The 26,404-nt window shown below is 38.8% G+C and overlaps 1 protein-coding gene across 1 annotated transcript; it reads left to right on the forward strand.

The window, feature by feature from the left end:
• The first annotated feature begins 42 nt into the window (after nucleotides 1-42).
• On the forward strand, nucleotides 43-25,140 carry LOC139951081 (nephrocystin-4-like). The gene is made up of 32 exons (XM_071949910.1): nucleotides 43-159; nucleotides 7,351-7,497; nucleotides 7,801-7,936; nucleotides 8,328-8,432; nucleotides 8,902-9,057; nucleotides 9,523-9,662; nucleotides 10,017-10,210; nucleotides 10,718-10,850; nucleotides 11,092-11,319; nucleotides 11,707-11,778; nucleotides 13,275-13,408; nucleotides 13,774-14,020; nucleotides 15,033-15,124; nucleotides 15,422-15,610; nucleotides 15,944-16,039; nucleotides 16,160-16,274; nucleotides 16,845-16,988; nucleotides 17,431-17,532; nucleotides 17,925-18,132; nucleotides 18,448-18,686; nucleotides 18,815-18,873; nucleotides 19,012-19,179; nucleotides 19,612-19,813; nucleotides 20,130-20,222; nucleotides 20,471-20,627; nucleotides 20,866-20,948; nucleotides 21,068-21,153; nucleotides 21,378-21,549; nucleotides 21,800-21,908; nucleotides 22,112-22,230; nucleotides 22,700-22,795; nucleotides 23,858-25,140. The coding sequence occupies exons 2-32, from the start codon at nucleotides 7,414-7,416 to the stop codon at nucleotides 23,996-23,998; spliced, it is 4,299 nt and encodes a 1,432-aa protein (XP_071806011.1). The 5' UTR covers nucleotides 43-159; nucleotides 7,351-7,413; the 3' UTR covers nucleotides 23,999-25,140.
• Nucleotides 25,141-26,404: the final 1,264 nt, after the last annotated feature.

The raw sequence follows: 26,404 nt of genomic DNA on the forward strand, positions 1-26,404 counted from the left end.
AACGGACGAGAACGGACAACGCCAAAATCATGGAAAAATATATTTGCAGTTTGTAACAATATACAGCCTTTTGCGGGTGAAAGGAGTGATGAAGTCGCTAGTAATCCTTCCAAATCATATTGCCTTAATGTTCAAGTTGTTGAAGGCTTAGCCGTATCGGTAAGTTGCAGTTCTGGTTTAACTTTTTAATTTGTTGTTTTTTGTTTGGTGTGTAAATGTTAATTGAAAAGACAAGTCGACCTTAGCCATGTTAGCCCACTTTTTGTGCAGGAGGTCGACGAAAATGTTTGGCCCTTTTGAAGGAATTTTGCTGGGACCAGCTTAACCTTAATACTCATTCAATTTGGGAACTTTTAAAAACATCAAATCAAAGAATTTGCGCTCTTAGTCTTAAATAAAAAAATTCCTTGACTTGACTTGAGTCTTGACTTGAGGTTTTTTTTTATTAGTTTTGATTTTGAAAGTTTTGAAACCATTATCTTTTAAAAAAAAGTCAATTGAATTGGTTGGATATTATTTCTTTGGGTTCCAGTCGGATGAAAAATTAAGATTTGTTTTCTGTACTCTAACAATAAGATTAAGAATATTAAGAAGTAACCCTGCCAGTGCCACCATTATTTTCACTAATTTTTACCAAAAGGAATATCGGATAACTTTCCGCATGGCGCCACCACTTTTTCACTAATTTTTACAAAAAGGGATATATCAATCAGGTAAATTAGATACTATATTTTTTTATTTCGAATGAAAAAGTGGTGGCGCCATACAGAAACTTTTCCGGAATATCTAATTTCTCTTTCATATTTTAAAGGCAGTGGACACTATTGGTAATTGTCAAAGACTAGCCTTCACTGTTAGTGTATCACAACATAATGCATGAAATAACAAACCTGTGATAATTTGAGCTCAATCGGTCATCAAAGTTGCAAGATATTAATAAAAGAAGAAAACACCCTTGTCACACGAAGTTGTGTGCGTTTAGATGGTTGATTTCGATACCTCAAGTTCTAAACCCGAGGTCTCGAAATCAAATTCGTGGAAAAATACTTCTTTCTCGAAAACAATGGCACTTCAAAGGGAGCCGTTTCTCACATTGTTTTATACCATCAACCTCTCCCCATTACTCCTCACCAAGAAAGGTTTTATGCCAATAATTATTTTGAGTAATTACCAATAGTGTCCACTGCCTTTAATTTATTTCATTAACAAATGGAAAGGTGGTGGCGAATACAGCAATGTTTCTGTTATTTCAATGGGACCCCAATGTTTGGTCGAACTAACTTACTTAAAAAATGTACATTCACTCAGATTGTGAATAAACTTTACAATTACTTTTAGCATAATTATAAATAGCGCCCTCTTTTGATTTTTAGAAGCCTACGCCAGGCATTAGGCTAATGGTTTGTGTATACTTCAAAATTGAATCGTATGTAGTTTTCAACACAGAAATATAAATTTTGTGTTAAAAAAAAAGAAAAAAAAGCAACAAACAAACATGGAACCTACATTGATACTTTACCCAGAATTGTATTTTCTCTTGATTGATAAACAATTGTAATTTACTTAAATTTTTTGTTGGACTGCATTATTTTTAAGAATAGGCCAAATAAAAAAAAATACCTGTTGATTGCCTTTTTTTTCAAATAAGAGAAGGATGAGGGCCTTTATTTTTTATTTGTTTTTTTTCTTCGTCCAAGATGGTCATTAGTGTTTCAAATCAAGTAGGCCACAAATTCTTCAGTTTGTAACATCGCAAACTTATTTTAAATGAGGACCCGTGTTAACAGGGTCGGATTATTACACTAAAAAGATTTGCTTGTATCTGGTAAGCATTCACTTATATTGTTTCATGAAACAGACGGTTACACATGGTCAAGAGCATAGCGTTAGGTTCAGGAAAAGCTCCTAGGCCAGTCCCTTCAACAACAAAAAGAAGACAAATCTGGGGTGTTTCAAAAATCGAAAAATGACAAAAGTTAAAAAAAAGGTTGCGGCCCCCAAAAATGATGCGGGCGGGGACGATCAACTGGTATTTTTTTTATTTGACCTTACATTGTTTTCTACTTTTACATTTTGGGGAAAGGAGGTTAAAATAGTAATCTTATTAGCAATTGAAGTTTTAAAATCATACATTGTAGGCATGCTCTATGGCGCTGAACAAATGGAACTAGTCTAAAGCTAAAAGTAGGTACATAACTATATGGACAAATGCCTTGTTAAAACCCTTTAGTCCCTGCACCGCCTGAGTTTGCTGAAATCCAAGATTCTTGCAGTAAATTACTGGAATCGTAGTTCAAATTTTAAAAGATAGCCATGGCTTAATGTGTATGCACAATTTTTTACCCTTTCATTAATATTTGTATAAAAGTACAAGTTCTCATGGGAACAATAAATGCCTCTCGTTAAATGGCTATGGTAATTTTTATGGCGAATATTTTTGTGCACGGATAAAATGAACACAATAGCTTTTCAAGGCTTTTGTCTGGCTCAATGCTCATACTGACTAAATGCGAAGTCGTTAATTTTCGACAATATCATCATAAATGATGAACAGTTTCCTGTTTACTAATGAGCGTTTTATTTTTCGTAAGAGCTAAATTATTTCATCATCATTAGCTTCGTCAAGTCAACTGTGAAGGGAGAATTAATAATGATCTATAACAACTAGATTTATTAACAAATGCGTAGACCTACTAATGACTATCGAGTTTTCTTTTGATGTTCCTTTTTTTTTTACAAACACAAGCTAGCGAGGTTTCCTCGTACCGCATACAGTGTATTGCTATATGGGGCTGGGCGGTACAGTGGCTAAATGGTTAAAGGATTTGGGTACTTTTTCAAAATGTCCATAGATTTACATTAAACCTACAGGGTTTGAAGATAATGATAGTGGAAAGCTTCCCTTCAAATATTACTTACTGAGGTGCTGTAGTTTTTGAGAAATGAGTCCAAAAAAGTCATGAAAATATGTTTGTAAATGCTTAAAATAATGTTCGTCTCATGAGACGAAAATTACTTTCATGACATTGTTTTACTCATTACCCAAAAACTACAGCACCTCAGCACGTAATATTTTCAGGGAACCTTTCTACTATCATTATTTTCAAACTGTGTAAGTTTAGCGAAATCTGTGGACATTGTGTTTTTTGTTGTACAAAAAGTACATACACGCTTTTTAAAATGCAAAAATTTAGACGAAAACATTTGGTCATGTTTGACAAGCTGTCTCGCATAATTAAATGTACACTTCCTGTCAGCAATCATTACCAGTGGAAACATCACTCTGCTAATTAAGCAAATGGCAGTGTGGCTCAGTTCTTTCATTCTCACTCAGAAATAGCGACAGACAAAAACCCTAAATCCACCGACTCGCTCCGACAAGTCTTGTTATCATTAACAGGAATGCCTAGCAACCATTTGCATTGTAGGTGTAGGGTGGTTATAAGACAAAGACATTTCAATGGCCCTTTACTGGTGCTCTTTACCCCCCCCCCCCCCCCACCAGCCCCAGCAAGTAGTGTATTGTATTTATAGATCCACTGACCTACATTTTCTTAATTTGAATTTGAGTGCCAGTAACCTTCACTTTGCCTGCTATTTATCATCATTACCTGTCACTCTTTCAGTGTAAATTGCTGTCATGTTTTTCCCCTTAATTTACTGCATCTCAGTACTAATAATCCAACTGTATTTAAAAAGAAAAACCTAATTTACTCTAATGCATTTTTTAGAGGATGTGAAAAAGTGGACCTTGTTTTCTTTCCCGATTCTATGAACAAAATTCTCTTTATAAGGAAACACCCAATTATTAAGAAGTTTATGCCAGGGGTTACTAAAAGATTGTACCTAGTGGCAAATCTTGAACAAGATACATGGCAATTTGTTTGAAACCTCTTTTCTAAATTATACATGTCATTGGGAGAATAAGCACTGAGCAGAGTGCGTATTGTTTGTCAACCTCAAGACCACATTGGTTATTCACAAAGCCAACACTTCTCCCAATAAGGTTGTATTCATCTTTGCACTCACCAAGTTTACCAATAATTATTCTTTTATTGTAAAACCTTTATTAAATATAAACTAGATAGAATTGCAAACTGAACAAGAAATGTCAGAAAGCTTTGTGTTATGAAATTTAAGAGAACTTACCAAGTTTAGATGTAAAAGGCAAACGGCCAAGAAGATTGAAAGCGAATCTTAAACATCATGCAGTCAATCTTATACCTTCTGCTAAGCTGACAAGACTGATGTCATGTCCTCTGGCACATAACACCCCCACACCTGTATCTCCTTTCCCCATAACGGAGTAATTGATGACAGGTGTAATTGATCTCAGGGAACAATCCTAGAACATCTCAACTGCCTGTCTTCATTCCTTCCCCATGTTGATTTTCGGACATATGAAGTAATATTTCTCTCCACCTTACCTTCCGTCGTTCTCCTGGTATATTGACTTCATTAGATTTACCCTAGGGCAGTTAGACTATATAAGTCTTCCTTAATATAAAAAAAATAAAACAAAAAATCCTTTCTCCTGCTTGTGTTTTTTATTTTTTATTTGTTTTTATTATTCCACAAATATTTAAATAACAAAGTTCTTTTGTAACTATCCTCCGTAATATATTGTTGTTTAAGTCTTGTACATAATTTTAGAGTACATAATGTACATTTATGCCGTTTTCGCAGTGACTCTACTAAACGCAGAAACCTGTGTGCAGAGGTGGTCTCTTTGTTTACTAAGTCGTTCATCTTTAAATCTTTTAGCAGCCCTCGCCAATCCTCAACACAGGATATTAGATGGTTGAGATAATATCTAGCAACCCCCCCCCCTCAACTCAAGGATCTTGTCTGCCCAACATCATCATAATAATGAGATGCATTTAGGTTGCCTTAAGCACTTGGCGTCAACTTGACCTGACTCAGTTGTAAATGCCTCGCTTCTCGATTGCCAAGGTCTCAATTGGAATTGATCCTTCAATATTCACCACAGGAATTACTGTACCAAGACTAAATTACCATGGTAACACAAGAGCACAAATACACACAGTGCCTGGCTTCTACATTTTTGTTGTGGATGGTGATTGGAGATCTTGCCACTTGATAAGGGGGTGGGTGTGTTTTGTTGTTGCTGTTTGGTTTATTTATTCTCCGAGTATTGCTACTTGCGGAATATTTACTCAGCCACGCTGCAGACTTGCATACATACATAGAATTGACCATGTGTACATTGTGCAATGTGTGTGCTGACTATCCACAACTTGGCATTGAAGTGAATAGATTATTTTTGTATTCATCTTTTGGAGGTGAATTTTAGAATCATAAAAGGATAGAACGTTAATGTTTGAATGATTCAAGGGGTGAAACGTCAAACCTGCCTCGGGCGGTACATTGCTGTTATGACTTGTTGTTAAGGTCTCTGCGACGACGATGTGTATTCCATCAAAGAGGAAGGAAGTATTAGCCATAACCATCATTCCGTTATATGTACACCTGTTCAGAGCTCATTTCGCTTATCGCTAACGATAACAGGAGACAAATGTTTGAGTAGATGTCTTGTATGCCTGTGACAGAGGACTTCTGTTTCTAAGGGTATATTAACGAAGACTGATCCAGAAAGGCACTTGATCACCCAGGCGTGTAATTTCCTTGGATTTTGTCCTGATTTATGGATTTTCTTCAATAAATCTCCTTGAGTCTTATTTTTTTTTTAAGCCGTGAAACAGACATTTGGGGGAGAGAGAAGTTGTCAACATTGTATCATAGTTTTGTGTTTTATGGTGATGAAAAGAATCTGAACCTCCTGAAGTGTAACTTCTGGGAGGAAATTCATTTATGCGAGCCATTTTTAGGAATTTTTTTATTTCTCAAATTCCATCCACGATCAGTGAAATATGAGAGGAAGATATTGATACACCGTCAACAGCATGTCTAAGATATCTACACCCGCTGCTTTTGGCTAACTCAGATATCCTTTAAAAGCATCGAGCAGTTCATCATGACAGTGTGTTTGCCTTTTGCTGTAGAGTTTGTAGCCATGGAATATCAAGCGCTCCAAGAAACGTGATCTCACATGATCTAGTACTCTGAGGTATAGACAGTGTCAACAATGGTTGCGATTGCTTCATTTGCAGACGACGCTGTTTTTCTGTACTTTACACGGTCATTAGTATCCACAGACTAGAAGGTGCCACAGCTGGACCTGGATCGACAATAAAAATGTCAAGACCTTGATCTTTATTGTTTGAAGACCAACTCACTCGTTTATTTTCAGTGATCAACGAAAAATTGGAATTGATTATGTTCATAGTACAGAGACGTGTTTTTTCATCAATCTGTTGTGAGTGATTCTATGTACTCGGCACTGATGATGATGATCGGACTGCAATAAATAACACTGGTGTCCATCTGTAAAAGATGAACTCTCAAGCATCAGGAAGTATGGGTAGGCTGCGGGTACCAACCATCTCTCTGGCCACACCCGCTCTGCTGGAACCGCCCAACTTCTCCAGCACTGGACGGTTATCGCCACCCTTCAACACCCTCCCGAGCCAAATATCAACAACTCGTCCTAAATCTAACCAATCTTTTCAAACTTTGACGCAAACCTTTACTCAGACTTTGACTGTAGCAAGAGTGTCTCAAACAAAGCAGGAGGTCAGAAATTTAAGCAAGTTTTTCTCGGAGCATTCTGTTATTCCGGCTGCTTCTAGACGGACTCTCTTAAAAGAAAGCACGCAAGAAGATTGGGTGCCATTTTGTCTAACGATACTTTTTGTGGATGGGATACCACAAGCACAAGAACATTCCTGGAGCTTTGAAGATGAGGTACAAAACTGCATGTTTTGTGATGTTTTCCTCTCAAATTTCAAGCTGAAAACATTTATTTGACTTTCCTTCTTGTTTCTTGCTTCTTGTTTCTTTAATTATTCAAATGACCTAGTTTTAAAGTTTTCTGTAAAATATTTATTGTTTGTACGCGTGCAGGAAGAGGGTGAGAGGTTATACTTCCATAGCCACAGGCCAGGTTTGATCAAGATGCCATAGTCCCTTTTACCAAAGTACAGGCAGGTCTGGGATTTCATCTTTGATAGGGCAAGGTCATTTTCATTTTGCAAAGGGCACTTCCATTGCAAACTTAAAGTCTATCATCGGTGTCTATTGTGAACCTTTCCAGGGGCACCAAGGCCAACACATGGGGCAACAGTGACCATGGCCTCCGTGCCTCCATTTTCTACATTCAATATAGACCTGTAAAATATGTGTACATTTTGAAGTGACCCTTCATGAATCTTAAACTTAAGAAATCTGTTTGTTCTAAAGTTCTAAAATCGTTCATATTTTTATCTGTAGGAAGAGGAAGGTGTGAAGATTGAATATGAGATCAGACTGCACCTTTTTGACTTGACGTACACCATGTTCTTTGGGCGTTCGTGGGTCGGGCCTCGGCGTAAAATCAAGAAAGGTGTAGCCCAGAGCACAAGGCTACAGTACAATGTGGTAAGTTTCCTGTATACTGTGAATGTTTTGATCTTTTCTAATGTGGTAGGGTAGAAAAGATGGTTGTTTTTTTCCAGAGGTTTTTTTGTTGTTCAAGTCTCACTCTAGTCAATATTTCTTTCTTCAACCCCCTTATTAATAACAAGTGGAGGTTGTTGGTTGTTCAAGTCCCACTCTAGTCAATATTGGAGACTGAAGAATTTGTCACACCATCTTGGTAAAATTTTCATCATCTAAAAACATTTTGTATATTAAACAATTTTTACACCTAACCATGACCTCCATTTGACCTTTCGTTTGCAGCCAGTGTATTTTCACACCTCGTTAGCCGACCCCAACATCGTCGTTGTAATTGAAATAGTGCGGGTCACTGTACCAAAGCTCGGCAAAGCTCAACACATGTCAAGTGGATGGGGAATCTTAAGAATTTTCCAACAAGGTAAATATTTTTTCAAAAATAAACGTCTGCTTCTCTTTCTGGAAATGTTATAAGACCTTCTGCAATTCGGCACTTCATCTGTTCAGCTGTGATTTTAAACACAGGACTCAATTTTGGAAACAAAATCCTTAAGACTGCAGGTGTACCTCAGAATCTTAAATGGACTGGAACTCTGTTGGCCTTGGTGCCACTTTCAAATGTTCTTATTAACTTTAAGATTTTCCAACAAAAGTGCCCTTGGATTGCCCTTGGCAAATTAAACACAGCCTGCCCATTTCCTTCAAACATGAAACTCCCATCAGCTGTAAATCTACCATTTTGTTTGAGTTTGTGGTTTCACCAATTTATTGAATTTAAAAAAATAATTTTTGATTTGTATTTTTTTTTAAAGGCGATTTCACCGATACATCTCATAGTACGCCGGCACCTGTCAAGAGAGTGGATTTATTTCATGGATCTCCAAGAGCTCTCTTCTTCCTTGGAGATGACATTGAAGGTAGGCCCTCCCCGCTGACCACTCCCTCCTGGCCCCACCCCACCCATACCCTAAACAGACTAGCTTCTGATCAAGAAAATTGACTTGCTTCATGGATGTGTATTACACACTGTATACTCAGTACTTTCCTGAGTTCTGTTCTTTCTTTAAAGAGCTCAGTACTGAGAAAATACTGAGTAAACAGTGCTTTAAAATACAACCTTCGAAGCTACACGGCTTGTATGGCTTCTGACTGGCACCACCGAACAAAGATATTGACAAAATAGGGAGACCACCAACATCTATAGGGCTAGATAGCTCAGTTGGTGGAGCACTGGCATGTTATTAGGAGGTTGTTGGTTCAAATCACGCTCGAGTGAATTGTTCTTTGTTCAAACCCTCAAATAAGTAAAAAAAGAAAATAATTCTCTCCGGTTCTCTTGTGGTTTATTATTTGATAAGTGTATATTCATTTCATTTGTTGCTGCAGGAAATAAAAAGCTGACGATCATATCTGAGTGTCAGTTTTGCTACACGATACGCACCCATCGTTACATGGATAAAATCATGCATCTACTACCTGAGAACGTACTGGTGGGTGGCAATGAACTGATCCCTGGTGTGACTGTGGTGGATCCAAAAGATGGTATGTGGTCAATTGTCAAACTACGGCCGTGTCCAAAACTGCGACTTCAGCATGTCTGCCAGTGTTTAAGAACGGGGAGACATGCACAATCTAGCCGTAGCTGTAGCCATTGTTGCTGTTTCGGACACGGCTTATCTTCTGGCTTCTTACCAGGGCCCAATTTCATAAAGCCTGTAAGCACAAATACTTGCTAAGCACAGAATAGTGTTGCCTAGCAGAAACTCTTTACCAGCCAAAATTACATCACGCTTGCATTGATCATGTGGCTGGTGCCCCACTCAATTTTTGCTTAGCAGTATTTTCTGCTTAAAACAGCTTTATGAAATTTGGCAAATGTCTTTGTGCATAATACTTGACACAGTATAAATGAAGACAATGAAGACATTCGCTAAACAATTTCTTTTCATTGACTTTAGAGAATTTGAGAACATTGTTAACTTTGTATAATCGTTATTTTTGTGACAGGTGGGGACAGTTTACGTCGACCTAAACCCATGAAGCAAGTACAAGCCGTTATCGATAAGCTCTCCCTCATCCTCTACCCAAATATTGATCAGTTTGAAGAAGATCTATGCAAGCATTTAAACTCAGACCGACTAGCCATGGTGAGTGCAAAAGTTTAAGTTTTGAATAATATCTGCATACTGTGTATCTAACTTTATCAGAGAAAAAAAAAAACGTTTTGAAATCATGGCCCAATTTCAAAAAGTTGTTTTAAGTAGAAAATACTACTAAGCAAATTTCTTTGTTAAGCACAAAAAAGTGTGGCACCAGTTGTACCAATGTTTACTTTAAAGTATTTTGGCTGGTAACCAGTTTCTACTAAGCAATAATTATCTGTGCTTAGCAAGGTTTTATGCTGACAAGTTTTATAAAATTGGGCCTTCTTCTTTTAGCAATCTCTTCTCTGACTGAAGTTATAATTTGTTATAATTTTATTTTCCATTTCTGCTCTTAAGGAGCACGTGCAGACCGAGAAGTCAAGTGTCGTCGTCTCAGAGCGAAGACTTCAGATTGGTGTCCACAATGGCTGGGGGTACATCAGTAAACCACAGATCCTTCTCTTAGATACCTCCGACTCGTCCATGGCTAGAGGAGGCATCAGAGGCAGTATGAAGAAAACAAAGTCAAGACAAGGCTCGGCAGAATCTAGGTAACAGGCCCTCAAAAACACCCACAGCACCCACAGCAATTGCCATGGTGCATTTTGCTGTGGTGCCCTTTGATAAATTCCAATACAAATTTACGTTTTCCTCAAAAAAGCGCCCTTACCAGAGGAAAATTAATGTGCCCCTTTAAGAGTGAAGTTCAAGACCTGGTAACTTTAGTACCTTCTTAGAGGAGAAATTCAAGGAGAGTTTCAAGAGTTCAAAATGATCCGCACAGTTGTTTTTTTGAAATGATTTTGGGGGTTGAACAAAGAATTGACTAGAGTGGGATTCGAACCAACGACCTCCGGATTAACGTGCCGGCGCTCTACCAACTGAGCTATCTAGCCCTATATTGGCGGTGTCCCTATTTTGTCAATATCTTTGTTCGGGGGTGCCAGTCAGTTGTTTTTTTAAAGCTTTTTAGGTCGGAAACATTAGACATACATTTTTCCAAAGCTGCAAGTATGATGCCCTCTAAAGAGTTCTTATGATTTCATTTCTGCTTCTAGGGAGAATCTTGGATCTGCTTTACTTGTCAAGAATAAGGTTACTTTACCTTATCTTGTTGATAGTCCATCGTTCGCAATTGTGTTCTTTCTTGAGTACATCGTATCCATGCCAACATCTACGCAAGACAAAAAGGTAAATCTTGTCAGTTATGTGATGAAAATATAAAAGTAACGGTCATATTTGTTTTGAAAGCGAATCAACCAAGCAAGTCTTGTGTTGTCAAACCGGTTTAAATAGTTACATTAAATAGATTGCTTTCCTGTAGACCTTGGAAAAGCACCAAGTTTACATTGCTTATGGTACTTTTTTGTAACAGAAAACTAACGTTGTATGCTTTATAACCATTTCTGATTTTTTTCCCTTTAACTTCCAGCTTTCTGTGAGCTTGAACAGAGCACAAACCCAAACAGTTGCTCTACGCTGGGGGGCATGGACACCGTCTTTTAAAGAGAGTACCAGTGAAGTCTCGATCCAGCTGCAAGGGGGCGCTCTACCAAACCCTGATAATATGTTAGTCTATAAGAACCTCAGCGCTGAGTTGAACGATAAGGAGATGGCTAAACTTGCTGCCGGAAAACTACAGTTTGTCTTCAAGTCCAAGGTAAAATATTTTATATCAGACCAGGATTTGAATTTGGGGGAAAAATCAACAAAACCACAGGATTTATTCAGGCCTTTAACTTTGCTCTTGAAGGGGCCTAGCAATTTTCCTCTGGAAAGGGACACTCTATGAGGAAAATATATTTGTATTGTAACTTTGCAATGGGCACCACAGCAAAAGCACAGGGCACCACGGCAGTTGCGGTTAAGTATGCAACTCATATTAAGACAAGTTCTCAAACGAACATCATCTACCCAGCAAGTACAGGGGGAAGTAGATACATATTTTAAAACCACAAACCAAATACACATTGATACCACACCATGCAATGCCTCGAATTGCATATACAACTCTTGCTCTGATTTGTCTCTATTTTGTTGTCTACAGAGACCAGGGGGATCCAGGCCCACATCCCCAATGTCAACCGAGCCATCAGAATCCCACAGACAATCTCTACTGGTAATGTGCTCAACTATAATCATCTTCAGCTTGTAGTTAACACTCAACCATATCAACTCCCATTGTACATAACAGCTAGGCTGAACTAGTTTGAAAACGTCACCAGTGTGTATGTGTTTTAGCTTCATGAAGATTTGTTGTCGTTAATAAGCCTTTCTACTTTGTGTAATATTTCCCAACGGTTTGTCAAACTAATTTAAGACCTTGCTCTGGTTGAACATGTACATTGTACATTCGACGGCGCAACTGTCTGTGCTTAAAACTAAACCATGTTTTTCTGGATACTGAGCTTAGGATGGAAGGGAGTTGGGTGGGGTAGTTTGGAGGCTGGGCTGAGTCCAAATTTCATGGCAACTGCTTACCGCAGAATTCTGTGCTTACTGTCTCATATAAAACGCATGATTCTGTTGACTGCAGAGCCGAGGAATTGGGTCCTAATTTGATCTCCCTCTCTTGTGAGGTTTTGTGGTTCATGTTTAAAATCTCAAATGAGTAGTGGTTGTTCTGAGGAGAACCAGTGGTTGACAACTCAATAGTTCAATCAGTCTGCTCTTCCTCCTGAAAATGATCAAAGAATACTGATTGAAAGTTGACTCTTCAACCACTGGTTCTTCTCTGAACCACCACTACTGAAGAGAAGTTTTACACATGATGTGACCGCAAACCTCAGATAATATTGTACTCCCACTAGGCAAAGTTTCTGATCCTACTTTTAAACCTTCCTTTGCTCAATTAGAACTCCTCTGCTCAATTGAGACTAACAAATCATACCTTTAGAACTGTTTAATACAATTGTTTCCTGATTGCCGTGGAACAAATTTTAGAAATAATTTGCATTCATCAAACCATTCACATTTTTCTCATAATAGATTGTTTGGCCATGTCCATATTTGCAGCTACGGCTATGGCTACGGCTAGATTTCGGCGCCATTATGCCTTGAGGTATAGGACATCCTTATAGCAACACCCTTAGCGACAGCCATAGCTGTAGCTGTAGCCGCTAATTAGGACACGGCCTTTGATAAATCATTTTCTATTATTTTAAACCCATACATTTAGCGCTTTTAGTTTACTAACTTAGATGATCATTTTGTGTTTTCCCTCCATCCTTGCATGCCACCTCTCGCTGCCGAATCTACATCTCTGGCACATCAGACTGACTCTGAGGTAGTAATCTACTTTCTTCAAGATTAATTCAAGATGGTTCAATCATAAATGCATATTTTCTAAAGAAAACGATTTTAAAAGACACTTAAAGGCACTTGACACGTTTGGTAATTGTCAAAGACCAGTATGCCCACTTGCTTAATTAAACCCATTTCACACATAGGTAGATCATAGCAAAAGGATATTTATTTATTTGTTCATGTTTTGTTTTGCATGTGTGAAAGACTCTGCTAGGGTTGAAACGCGCGCCATCAAGTATTTTTTGCAAAAGGATATGTGTAGGATTCTTGTTATAAACACATTGGACGTTTCCCCCCCAAAAAAAACAGAAAGGTAGATTTCCATCAGCTGCGTCTCTTCCGTCAGTTACTACTGCTACAGACCAGGCATCGATAGCGGGTGACATCATGGGTATGGTGTCAGGAAGACCTCCAATGCCTAGAAGTCCCAGAGTGCCTTCAAGGTAAGTCAATCTCAAAGTTAAGCACCATTGACTGTGGTCAGTCGTTGGACGGGAGACCGTTCCATGTATTGTCTTTGTTGATGGCTAGATATGATACGGTTCCTTAACATCGAGCCCATGTCTTTCAGATGGGACAAAAACCTCTAGGTCCTTGTGCGTTGTATAATGCACAAAATACCCAGGACACTAACCATGAAAGAAAAGTGGCTCACTCCGGTGTTTCTGACTCGGCTGCATTATGAAAGTTAAAGTGACAGTCCACAGAAATGTTTACTTTTTTTGCAGACTACTTGCAGACTAAGAATACTTTTTTCATTGTTGGGAAAAGTTTTGCCTAGGGTAATAAATTGTTTGTGTTGTTTTAGGGGTCAATCCTCACCAATCGGTCATGCTCCAATCCAACCAATGAACTTACAACCATCTATCGCGTATCCGCAACACGGCAGCCAACCAATGACGAACCAGTACGGTCACATGACAGCTTCTCAACCACCCGGCTCCCTCCATCCCACCGGCCAGTTTCCGTCCGGCCAGTATACCAGTGACCAGTACCAGGGGAGAGGCCAGACTGGAACCCAGTCCTTGTACCCAATGGAGATCAAACACATGGAGGTAAGAGATTTATTTCTATTATATTTTTTTTATGCAAGCTCGCCCCAAACAAGGCCGAAAGTAAAACAACCACAAATTTACATTTCAATTTTGTAAAATGTAAGTGTGTGAAGTGCTACTGCATGCCATTGCTAGCGTGCTCAACTTTTCAAAGAACCAACTCAGAGAAGACACTGTGCCGTCTTCTTCTCTCACTCAGAGAAGACACTGTGCCGTCTTCTTCTCTCACTCAGAGAAGACACTGTGAAGTCTTCTTCTCTCACTCAGAGAAGACACTGTGCCATCTTCTTCTCTCACTCAGAGAAGACACTGTGCCGTCTTCTTCTCTCACTCAGAGAAGACACTGTGCCATCTTCTTCTCTCACTCAGAGAAGACACTGTGAAGTCTTCTTCTCTCACTCAGAGAAGACACTGCCATCTTCTCTCACTCAGAGAAGACACTGTGCCGTCTTCTTCTCTCACTCAGAGAAGACACTGTGCCATCTTCTTCTCTCACTCAGAGAAGACACTGTGCCGTCTTCTTCTCTCACTCAGAGAAGACACTGAGCCATCTTCTTCTCTCACTCAGAGAAGACACTGTGCCGTCTTCTTCTCTCACTCAGAGAAGACACTGTGCCGTCTTCTTCTCTCACTCAGAGAAGACACTGTGCCATCTTCTTCTCTCACTCAGAGAAGACACTGTGCCGTCTTCTTCTCTCACTCAGAGAAGACACTGTGCCGTCTTCTTCTCTCACTCAGAGAAGACACTGTGCCGTCTTCTTCTCTCACTCAGAGAAGACACTGTGCCGTCTTCTTCTCTCATTCTTCTGAAGATGAACAGAGGTAACAATTTGAATAAGCCAAAAATAAAATTATAATTTAAGAAAGTTACTTTCCATGAAGCCATGCTCGTTTGGTTGTTTTTTAAAATATAGTGGCTTATAATCCACACAGATTATATTCTGAAAGTTACAATATTTTTTTATTCCACCTTGATTTCTTAAAGCACCTCCACATTTAATTGTCTTTATAGGTTGGTACAGTTAGTACTGGAGATCAGCTGGAAGAGCTTCCCTATACACCTGTTCATGCACCCATCATGCCGGTAGGCCCACACCACACAAGGTACTCTTCAAATTCTTTTGGGGTCTTGTTTAAGCTTCAAACAGTCAGGTTGAACCTTAAGACTTTACACAAACCCCAACACCAAGTCTAAGCCCAGGCAAAGTCAAAGTCGTGGTTTCACATGATGGTTTATGACTAAAACCAAGAGGAGAAAACTTTGTTTTGTTTTCCAACTTCAGTTTAAAGAAACTCAATAAACCTTTCCTGAAAGTAAACTTGTTACTAGTCTTCCACTCGTTTTCTTCCCTTAAGTTATTGCCGAGCTAACCTTTTTGTTACTTCCCCCTCCCCCTAAAGTGGTCCAGGACTAAGCAGAGCCTCCTACGCTCATCTCTACCAGGCAGGGTTCGTCGACATCCTGGACAGACAAGGAGAGGTTCCGGAGGTCGTTGACCCCTCGGATCATGTGGTCTTAAACCCGGAGCGTGAGAACAAGGATCTTCTACAGTGCAATGAGATTGTTGTAAGATTCCTGGCTGTTTCAAGGTGGGTGAGATTTCCGCGCTGGATGATTGGTTCTGTTTTGTATTTTAGCAATCTCGTCTCTTTCAAACTTTTGAGTACTATACACCTTGACTTCAGGGCCCAATTTTGTAGAGCTGCGTCAGCACAAAAAGTAGCTAAGTATAACAAAGTTATGCTTACCAAAATAAGGTTACCAGCCCTCAATGGTTTGTGCATGACCCAACTAAGTCCACTGTCTGAAACAGGAATTACATGAACATAACAGGTGTGAGTTGCCAGACAAAAAAGGATTTTTAATTTTAGCCTCTTTCTTTAGCGGTGCTTTAATGTGTTTTATTATTTGTTTTGCCACAGAATGCTTCAGTTTCAGCAGTCCGTTCCTTCCGATTCACCACGCACCGTGTTCTTCACCTTCCAGTTCTATAGATACCCACCGGTCACGACAGAAAGGTCAGAGGTTATTCAGAATCATTTCTTTTTTTTTTACTTTACTTGCTGTTAGTATGTAAATAATCGTTGATGCGAATTGAAAAACTGAAGTGAGTAACAAAATACTTTTTGTGTTTGTAGGTTATTACTTGGGAATGTGGAGGGTAACTTGACGGCAGATTCCCACAGCTTGCCGTGTGTTCTTAAGAAGATGCAGAACGATGGGAAGAAAAATGATGAACCACCTGGGTGGACGGTAAATTTCATTTTACTTCATTTCATTTTGTATTTTATTTTATTTCACATCCAACAACTAAATACAGAATGAATAGGAAATGAGAAGAAGTGTGCAGTTTTATGGGAGGGAAACCCTTAAGGGGAAATCCACCTGTCCTAATCCTACTAATCCTTGGGGATAAGGGCAGGCGGCCAGTCTATGGTTATTAAAGCCAGTGTCCCCTTTAAACAGGTCCATTCATTCTACTCAAGCTAATGTGACGTTCTTTCATGACAGGAACAGCTCCGTTTCATTTCCTTTGTGCTCATGTTGTGTCCAAATCTCCCTTTGTTTTAAACTCCCTTGTTTTGTTTTTATTTTGTGTCCACAAATCCCCTCTCATGTCTGTAGCTGTTTTCCCAATTCCTGTTTGTCTGTTTAACTCTAGTAATATTTTTAATATTATTGTTTTATCATGTAAACTTATACATATATGTTTGATGTAATTTTATTGTTAACCAAATGCCATTAGTCGATGACTTTTTATTTGGTCTTGTATTTTTATATGAAAATAAACCAATATTGAATTGAATTGAATTGATATGACAGGTGCGATACACTGTGGATCCTTCCTTCTTAAAACCCGGTGAGGGACGGCTATTTGTGAAGTATTTGTATCAACAGACTCTCCATATTGATGTATGGGACGGAGACTCATTGCTTCTGCTGGGTTCGTCCGCCGTGGAACTCAAGGTGAGATTAAAGAGAGTTCTGAAGAGAATAGTTCGGGCTGGTCCATGGGATGGGATGAGGATTACGCCTCCTGAGCAATTAATCAAATACCTGCTTTACACACACATACACAAGTTTGCTAACACAGGCTGCAATTGGTGAGCTCCTTTTGTCCCCCTTATTTGTTTATTTATTTCCTTTATTCACCCAGGGTGAGCCAAATCAGTTTAAAGAACTGGTTTCCATTTGGGCCCTGCATAGAACAAACACTTCATCATTTTAAAAAGTAGACGGACGTAAAAGCAAAAACTGTGTAAACCTTTGGTTTTGTACACGTTTTCAAACTAGGGAATTCACCCAACCGGGCACCCTAAAGTCCCTTGTTTTATAGGGTCATAGTTTGAATGTGTACCTACCTTTGATAGTTGCTTCAAATCATACATTTGTTTTTGTGTTTTGTTAGCATCTTTTACGATGTGGACGTGAAGCAGTGCAAATCACGCATGAACTGGATGTCATTACTACTGAGTATGGTGAAGATGCAAATGCAATGACGGGAGATTTGGTGAGTCATTGAAGTAACCCGATCACATGAATGTGATGATAGAGGGCGCTATGTAACATTGACCTTCTTCCGTGACATCTACCGTTGCACTTAAACATGCACTGTCACATACTTGTAAATATGTTTCTTTCTGGTGGAAAACCAAAGTAATTTTTAACATTTTTTTCCATCATTTTATTTGATTAAGGAGTGTTTAGCTAGATGAATAAATTCTTTTGTTATTTTGTTTGTTTGTTCGTTGGGGTGTTTGTTTGTTTGGTTTTGTCAGATTTTGATTCATAGGGTTTGCCCCTTGAGTTCTTTGACTTTGAATGAATTTACCTTTACGTGTTAGGATTGAAGTGTGCTTGTTTGTTTTTCAGAGTTGACTTTGTTTGTTTGTTTGTTTTTAGATGAGAAGTGGTAGCGTACGCCCCGTCGGTGTGAAAGCCATTTTGAAGGGTCGACTCCATCTTCAGTTGGCCAACGTTGGGCACCGTGTTGACGTGAACGTGATGAAGGCAGGTACGATGCCTGTTAAGGCCGCTAAGGTGGTGGTTCAGGAAGATGGAAGCGGAGCTTTTCTTGGCGGGAGCGTCAACCTTGGGACTCGGCCAAGCGGTAAATCTCTCTCGATTCATCTTTATATTCTTGGTTCCTTTACCCTGAGATCACGACTTGCTTGAATCTAGAAATCAAGAGTTGAGTAATGGCCCAAACAATTAGCAACAAAACAGATTAGACTTGACCTTTTAAGAGACGATGTATTTCTGTACAATCGTCAAAATGTGTCCAGAGCTGGCAAAAATTTACGATGTACTCTGAGAACCTTAAAAATTAAACGGAATGCAAGATGTACGATGTGATGTAAATACAAGCGTCCATGGCCACTTTGGTCATCAAAGAGTAACAATGATATTTGTTTCCCCCCATCAGGGCTTGGGTTAGCAAACCTGAGGCAAAAACGTAGCTACATGGCGTCACACATGGTGGAGACCGACAAAGAGCTGGCGTCATCCCTCCTCATGACGCGGAAGGGGCAACTTGATCAAACTGGTCAGGCCACCGGGCGGGAGGCTGACTCCAAGAAACAGAGGAAGCTTGCTCGGATGCAGGCAATCAGACAAGCTCAGAATAACGACACAAACAAAGGCCCACTCAGCCAAAGTTTACTGGTAGGTTACACCAATATCAAGATAGTTTGTAAAGACAAATTATATGCTAACAATAAGTGAGTCAAAGTTTTCTTTGGATCATTTTGAAAGAGGTAAATGTGATTTTTTTCATCTTGTCTTATCCTTAGTTGAAGAAAGAGGAGAAAGTGCAACGGACTAGAGATCTTAAGACAATTGAAATTCACCGGTAAGGACATAATGTTTTGAATTCCATCTTGATATATCCAAAACACAACTGAAATTTTGTTTTTGTCAGAATAGAAATATATTGCGTACAGAAAAATAATTTATAAGTTGTCTGTGTGTTATGTTATCTTTCCATCAGTGACAGGATGAAAAAAGATGGCATCCTCTCGATGTTACAATCGGCAATCACCACAGAACACATCGTCCATCCAACCTTCGGACAAGCGGAATTCTTTGAGTTCGTCTTGAGGAATCCGTACAATGTCCAGCATACCATCTCAATACAGTGGGACGAACCTGAGCTGAGGTAAAATCAAGGCACAGAAACTAGCTAAGCACATGTAATATGTGCTTACCAGAAACAGGTTACGAGCCAGAATATTTTTTTCCATTTTCTATTTGAAATGTTATCCTGCTGACTGTAGAATTGTTAAGGAAAGTTTTTCCGCTAAGTCAAACAAATATGCTTACCAGACTAAGGTTACCAGCCAAAAATACTTCATTACATGTACTATATTATGTGATTGTTGCCCTGCTAACTGTAGAACTGTTAAGCAAAGTTTTTCTGCTATGTCAATGTCAATTTTGTAATCTATCTTGTAATAGGGAAACTGAGTGGGTCATTTTTTGTTCTGTTGTAGAATTGGAATTTTAATTTCATGTATTTTTATACTTGATGAAGAAACTATTTCCTTCAATTCAATTGATATCTCATCTGATCTCCTTTCATCTCGACCAGTGTAATTACGGACCCCAGGGAGTGGAGACATTTCAAGCAGCTTTTTGAGACGTATACAGCCATCGAGGAGAACATGTTTAACCAAGATAAGAAGACGGACGGAGATGTGCCAGGTCTACAACTATTCCTCAGACCCAAGGAGACGGTGAACGTTCCTTTTAAGTATCAGAGCTTCAAGGCTAACCACTCCGTTCAACCACAGGTGAGGATTGTTTTATCTTCCTGGTCATAAGATTCCTCAAAGATGTCTCACACTGTAACGTGTAGATACCTGTAAAGTGAAGATGATGATGAAGCAATGTTGATGAATTTACCCTTACACTCAAGTGTATTCAGCACTGTATACTCGGCACTTTCCTGAGTTTTTTGAAAAAAATCCACAGCCAAGACAATGTTAGTTTTAGATGCCGTTTGACCAGTTAAAAGTCATCTAACCTTATACCGACAGTTTTTTTATTTTCGTGTTTTTGATTCCACATAGAAAGTTTCAAATCCTTCATATTTCTTTCCTTTTGCAGGGTCCTCAAGTCACTTCCAAACCTCACTTCAAGATTCAGTTACCTGAAGAGCACAAGGAAGTCGATCTCGCCTTGGATTCTAGAAACGTTAAGGTCAGTCTAGAGGGACAAGTTAATTCCATTCAGTTCGATAACAATAGTTAATTGGCCTCAAAATCTCCTGCAGCACTTACATTTTCTTGAAAGATGGTGATTCACAAAGTCTTTAAACCTGAATTGTAACTTCTAGAATAAGGGTGTTCAGGACCAGCAAGTCACTTTCAGGAGTTTTTATATTTTGGATATCTTATCCCTGCTTTGTCTGGCTTACTGTTTTTTTAAATTTTATTTCTTGTTGTCAGGTATACTTCAAGACGCAGGATAACAAACCTATAGCCATCTTGTCTCTTAACGTGGAGCCTCAACCTCACGTTATCGATCAGACGTTTCGATTCAATCACCCAGAACAATCATTCCTCAAGAAGTCCATCCGTCTACCTCCATTTCATTCCACCCAAGGTAAGGAATTGTGGCTAATTTGGCTGATTGGTTGTGGGTTCGAGTCCCTCTGTCCGAGTCATTTTATACTTTTAAGAATCTTTCAGAAGTTGACTCTTTCTGGTTTTAGTGGAGCCATGACTCTGATAAGTCAATTTATTTTTGTCCCAGCTTGTTTTGAAACTGTTTTTAGTATAAATTTGCAACAATGTTTTGGTATTTATCTTGGGACCTTCCCATTTTTTTTTTTTTTTTAAAGGCTTACATCAAGGAGGCGGTGCTGTGGGGCAGCTTTTTGTCAAATGCAGCGACGAAAATGCAATCTGTGAAACAAAGAGAGTGGTGAGTACTACATTAATCTTCAAATCAATTGATTAACAAATTCAAGAATCAACTAATGAACAATGAATACTTTACCTCTATAAGAAATTAAATGAGATTTATTGATTTGTTTTCTTAAGCCTCCTGGTGAGCCTCAGGATGTGTACGTCAAGGTAGCGTGTGGTCTGTCGCCCTCTATCAAGAAGCTGTTCATCCTAATCTACTCGTAAGTAAATTTGCGCCATCAAACATTCTCAGATGTGGAGGACAAAATAAAAAGAATGGAAAAGAAAAGGACTCCGTTATCAAGATTGGGGTGCTCTTTGTGTAAAAAGTCTTTGGGAAACTAAAGTGCAGGAACAAAGGAAAAAAATGCTAAATTAATAAAATAAAATAAGTGGTGGTTTAGATCAAATTGAAACTTTTTCTTCTCCCTTCTCTCTGGTTTAGGACACCCTTTCTTTCCAGACCTCTCCAGACGTGGCAGTTTTACATCCACGCTTTGCAGAGAGTAGACGTGAGTTGCGTCCAGGGACAGACAAGTCGCCAGTCCCTCATCCTCAGAGGAACGCACGCCTCTAGACTGGTTCAAAGCTTCTCCTCACATCCAAACGAAATGAAGGTAAATCAATTATTGAGGAAGAGTCTGGTAGGGTCGAAAAGCTCTGGCCATTAATTGTTTTTTATATTTATATTTTAACTGGTTGAATATTTTCAAATGGTTGGTTAACTCACTGAAATTTGAAATTATGTAAGAGGGTTATCCTCAACACAAAAATCACAAAGTAAAATTAAATAATTCAATTTTCCAGAAGATTGAGATACTTTCTGCAAGTGAACTGACCTAAATATTTTTGTATTTATTTGAGCAGTTGCTTCCCTCGGAGCCTTTCATGCTACTAGCCAACTCCGTCCACGAGATCCACGTAGGAGTGCGCCCTCTATCAGTTGGCAACAAGTTCATGTACATCAATGTTGTCGGTATCCTTTGAGTTAGGGAACATTTTTATCAAAAAAATGATCTGTGATATCCAAATTGTAAGTTGTGATAAGAAATGCAAACTATGATTATATTTTTTCTCAAATTTAAACAACTTAGAACTGTGCTTTCAAGGTAAGCATTCTGGTTTGTTTTGGAAGAGTAGTCTGAAAGTGCTGGTATTTTCCTTAGCCTGGTTCATCAGACAATGAGTACCACCAGCTCATACGTTCTTGGCTGGTATGCGTGCAGTGTCGTCAGCCTGTTATATCCAAAGCCTTTGAGCTGCAGTTACCGGTGGGCGGAGGCAAAGGTTCTAATAAGGTAAGGAAGTCAGGCTAGGACAGGCCTACAGTTGTAATACGTGCATCAATTTAATAACCCTTTGGAAAACACAGTGGCTGGAAACAGTTTTTGGTCGATGTGGTCTCGATGTTTCAAACAATATTCTCTGCTCATCTTCGAGAAGAGGTGCAGAGAATATTATTTGACTTACAGTTGTACTATGTGCATACATTTAATAACCCTTTATAGACCACAGCGGCTTGAAACAGTTTTTGTTTGATGTTTCGAACAGTATACTCTGCTCGTCTTCTGAAGACGAGCAGAGTAAACTGTTAGAAACACTCAAACCACACTGGCTCTTTTCTGAGCCAGCACTCCTCCAAAAGAGATAGTGTACATGTACATGGTTGTACCATCAAATTTACGATTTAAAGTTAGTTCTTAAGATTTTCTAATTGATATGTTTTGTATTAAGTTGTTTTTCTCCGTTATTATTCTATTTATTCAGCGTATAACGTACACCAATCCGTACCCTCATCATAAAGTGTTTAACATCCGATGTAATCGGGACGATTTGCTGCAGTTTAAGGAGACACGGGTTCAGGTAGGCTACAGCGCCCTCTATTTCTACTTCTCTCATTCTTTTGATTGTGAGATTATGTAAATTTATGAATGCTTGAATCTTAAACTATTTTATTCTTGACATAAATATTTGATATTTGTTTATTGATTGATGTTGATCCCTTGACTTCTTTGTACCTGTAAAACTTGATTAAATTTACTTGATGTTGTGAATCCTTTTCATTTTGCGTTCTCCTCTAAACTTGAAAACTTGTTGTCTGGATTTCCTGATTGTTTGCATTGATTGTACTGATATAATTATTTATTGATTGATACTCTAATCAGTTATTGACTATCTGATTGGTTAATGACTCTTGATTTGTTTATTGATTCTCTCTGATTGTTTATTGATACTGTGATTATTAATTCATTTCTGTATCTGTTGCCTTCTACCCTTGCAAAATTGACCTATCAATCACACAACTGATTGATTGACTAATTGCCTGATTAAATTAATGACTTATTGATTTATTGATTGATTGATCAATGTGCATATCTATTCATAACTCGATTGTGGTTCTTACTCCCACCTTGATTTTATAATATTTGACTATTGTATTGATTATTGATTGATTAGGGTATTGATTCCTGTTATTAAGATAGTTTATTTAAAAATAAGATACATTCCCGATATCTTTGTCTAAAATACAATGGTAAATTTGGTATTGTCCTATTTTAATATTGATTTGTTTTTTTCAAACTCATCAACTTTAGTGTTACTCTTAAGATTCAATAATGATATTGGTTGACTAATTTATTTATTACTTGATTGATCATGGTAACGATTCATTATTATAATTTGAATAATTAAGGTATTGACTGACCTATTATACATGTAGGCCTAGAATACCCCACAGGCCACTATGGACATGGCTTTCATTGCTCCTTGTCTTTGACTTTAAGATGTTCCGATTCCCTTTGCAAAATGAGAACCTCCTTGCCCCTTTCAAATATAAAGTTCCAGGCCTAGTATTAGTTTGATTAGTTGCAACATAGCTTGATTGATTGATTGATTAATTATGGTATTGATTTTTGGATTCCTTAGATTGATGGTGGTGAGACGTACGGTCTTGGTTTAAGATTCTCTCCATGTCAACAAGCAGGCAGTGCCGAGATACTCATCTTCATCAACGATGAACAAGACAACAATGAAGAAACGTTCTTAGTCAGAGCAATATACTCCTAACCCTCCTACTGTGTGACCATTCAATGTCATGCATTTTGAATGATAGATAAACTCAGCACAAGACGACAAGTAGGAATCGTTCTTAGTCAGAACGATATACTCCTAACCCTCCTACTGTGTGACCATTCAATGTCATCCATTTTGAATGATAGATAAACTCAGTACAAGGCAACAACGAGGAAACGTTTTTAGTCAATACAGTACATAGTCAAACCTCCTACTGCCTCACCAGCTTGATACCTTCCAGTGTGGTTTTGGTGATAGGGTAACTGTGCCAGCCTACGATGAAACAGTACCTGAAAAAGGGTTAATGTGCCGGAGAGTTTTTTATGTGTTCAGAAAGCTTTAGTGCGCTGAACAGTTTTTGGTTACCAAAGATTTTGTACCTTTCACAAATTGTACTTTTTGTATTATGTCTTTCCTTTGGGCTGTGAGGGGGTTAGGGAAAGTGTGTGTCTATAGTAATATTTATTCAGATGGATTTTAAGAATTTGAAAATATTAATGCAGTACTAAAACATGCACTCAAAAGATGCAACAGGAATCCTATAAATGAGAGCCGTTTCTACAAGCTTAACGTGTTGCAAGAAACAGATTTATGTAAATAGAATGTATATTTGTCAAAACACACGTGCGGTTTCTGTTGGAAGTACAATTTATATATTTTGGATGCAATGTTTCTAAAACCTACTTGATGTATATAGTAATGCCTTATGCACATGACGTCATTTGGGTAGGGCGCCCTCGGGTAGAAGTCATAAGAAGGTTGCGAATTGGTCCAACCTGTGCACCGCCGCGCGTAGTTGCTGTTCGTTTATACTGTTTCATCAAAGTTTTATCTTTTAAGATGGCGGCGTGATGACGTCATGGTCCGTCGATAGGCAGTACTTAAGTTGACCATGTGTTCATGATACCGTCCAAATATTTCTGCTGCAAGTGAATTTGTTGGCAGAGAATTTTAATGGGCCAGTCTTGGTGACTAGTAAATTCTTCATTCATAAGTTTAACAATTTTGTGAAAAGGATTTGAAATTTAAGGCCTTTTAGCAACGTATACATTCAAAGTGCCTTTGGTTATGTGCAATATGAAGTAATAGAATTTTGCTGAAAATAAACTTTGTTACTACATTTTTGGTTTGTCTTCTGTAAACTTCTTATTGTACATGCAAAGTAGAAAGAGAAATGCCTTGAAATTGTGTTGAGCAAGTTCGTGCACATTATTTTGTCGAGACAATTTAAAACAAACCTGTTCCCATAATGATAGCGTCTTATCGACCCCTCGGCGGCAGCATGTATGTATGGGGATATTAACATACAAGGATGGGATTGAGGTTGGGGAAAAGTATCAAACGTCACATTTTCAACATTACAACCGAGTCTTTGACGTCACAAAGGCGTCGCTTGGAGTCGACGCGCGCGTTCGCGTGGGGGCGCATCGCACACAACTAAAGTGTGATGATCAGATGGTCAGTTTATTGTTTGGTACGAGAGAAGACGATGCTTACGAACGCTCTATATTTTACACCAACTAAGATGTAGACTGCAAAGTGTGTGTGCGATCGCTAAAAAGTGAGTTTAGGATATAATATATTCACATGATTAGAAGGCTTATAGTCGATGTCAGATGTCGACAAGTCACAAGATCTTTAAACATTCTTATCATTGTGTTGTTTGTACCTGGGCAATTTTCCAACTTGTAGTGATTTGTTTTGAACTCAAAGTAGTTGCTAAAACTACGTCTGTAACAATCTACCTCATACTCTTGTAATACTTTTCGTAGTCGCAGTGGCTGGACACTTCGCCTGTTGTATTGTAACCATCTCCATCCGTGGATGAAGTAACGAAAGATTCATCGCAGTAATTAAAACTTTGACCTCCACCAAGAGCTCCCCAATGCACCATTCTCGGGCGAGATCCCTTCTACCAGACGTCAGTTCAGCCAAGGGGGATTCGAACCTCAACCCATCCGGTCTTAGAGTCCGTTACGACATTGCTGAACGCGGCCGCATGAAAGAGTTAAAGAGCTACCAAGCGTCCACCATCCTGAAAGACTTCAAACTTCCTCTCATCTTCAAGCACCCAGTAGTTGATGCATCTACGACGGCATCAGAGGAGCCTCATTCTCGTAAAACTACCAGAGCGAGGCTGCCATCCATCATGACTGGGAGGAATCGTCGGCAGCTGGTGCGGGATCCATTGACTCGCTCCTCCAATGTCGTCACTATCCCCTCCGTGGATAGGTTGAACTTTGGGGTACGAGGTTGTTCTAACCGTTATAGGCTAGAGGCTAGGGGAACGAAGACGGGTTCACTACTTAGGTATAGAAGTACAGCTTCAGGAACGGGGGATACTTTTCCGGATGTGCCCCCTGAAAAACATTGATGTTATAACAATTAAGTAGTCTACTT

The sequence above is a fragment of the Asterias amurensis genome, chromosome 18, assembly GCF_032118995.1.
Source record: "Asterias amurensis chromosome 18, ASM3211899v1".
NCBI lineage: Eukaryota > Metazoa > Echinodermata > Asteroidea > Forcipulatida > Asteriidae > Asterias > Asterias amurensis.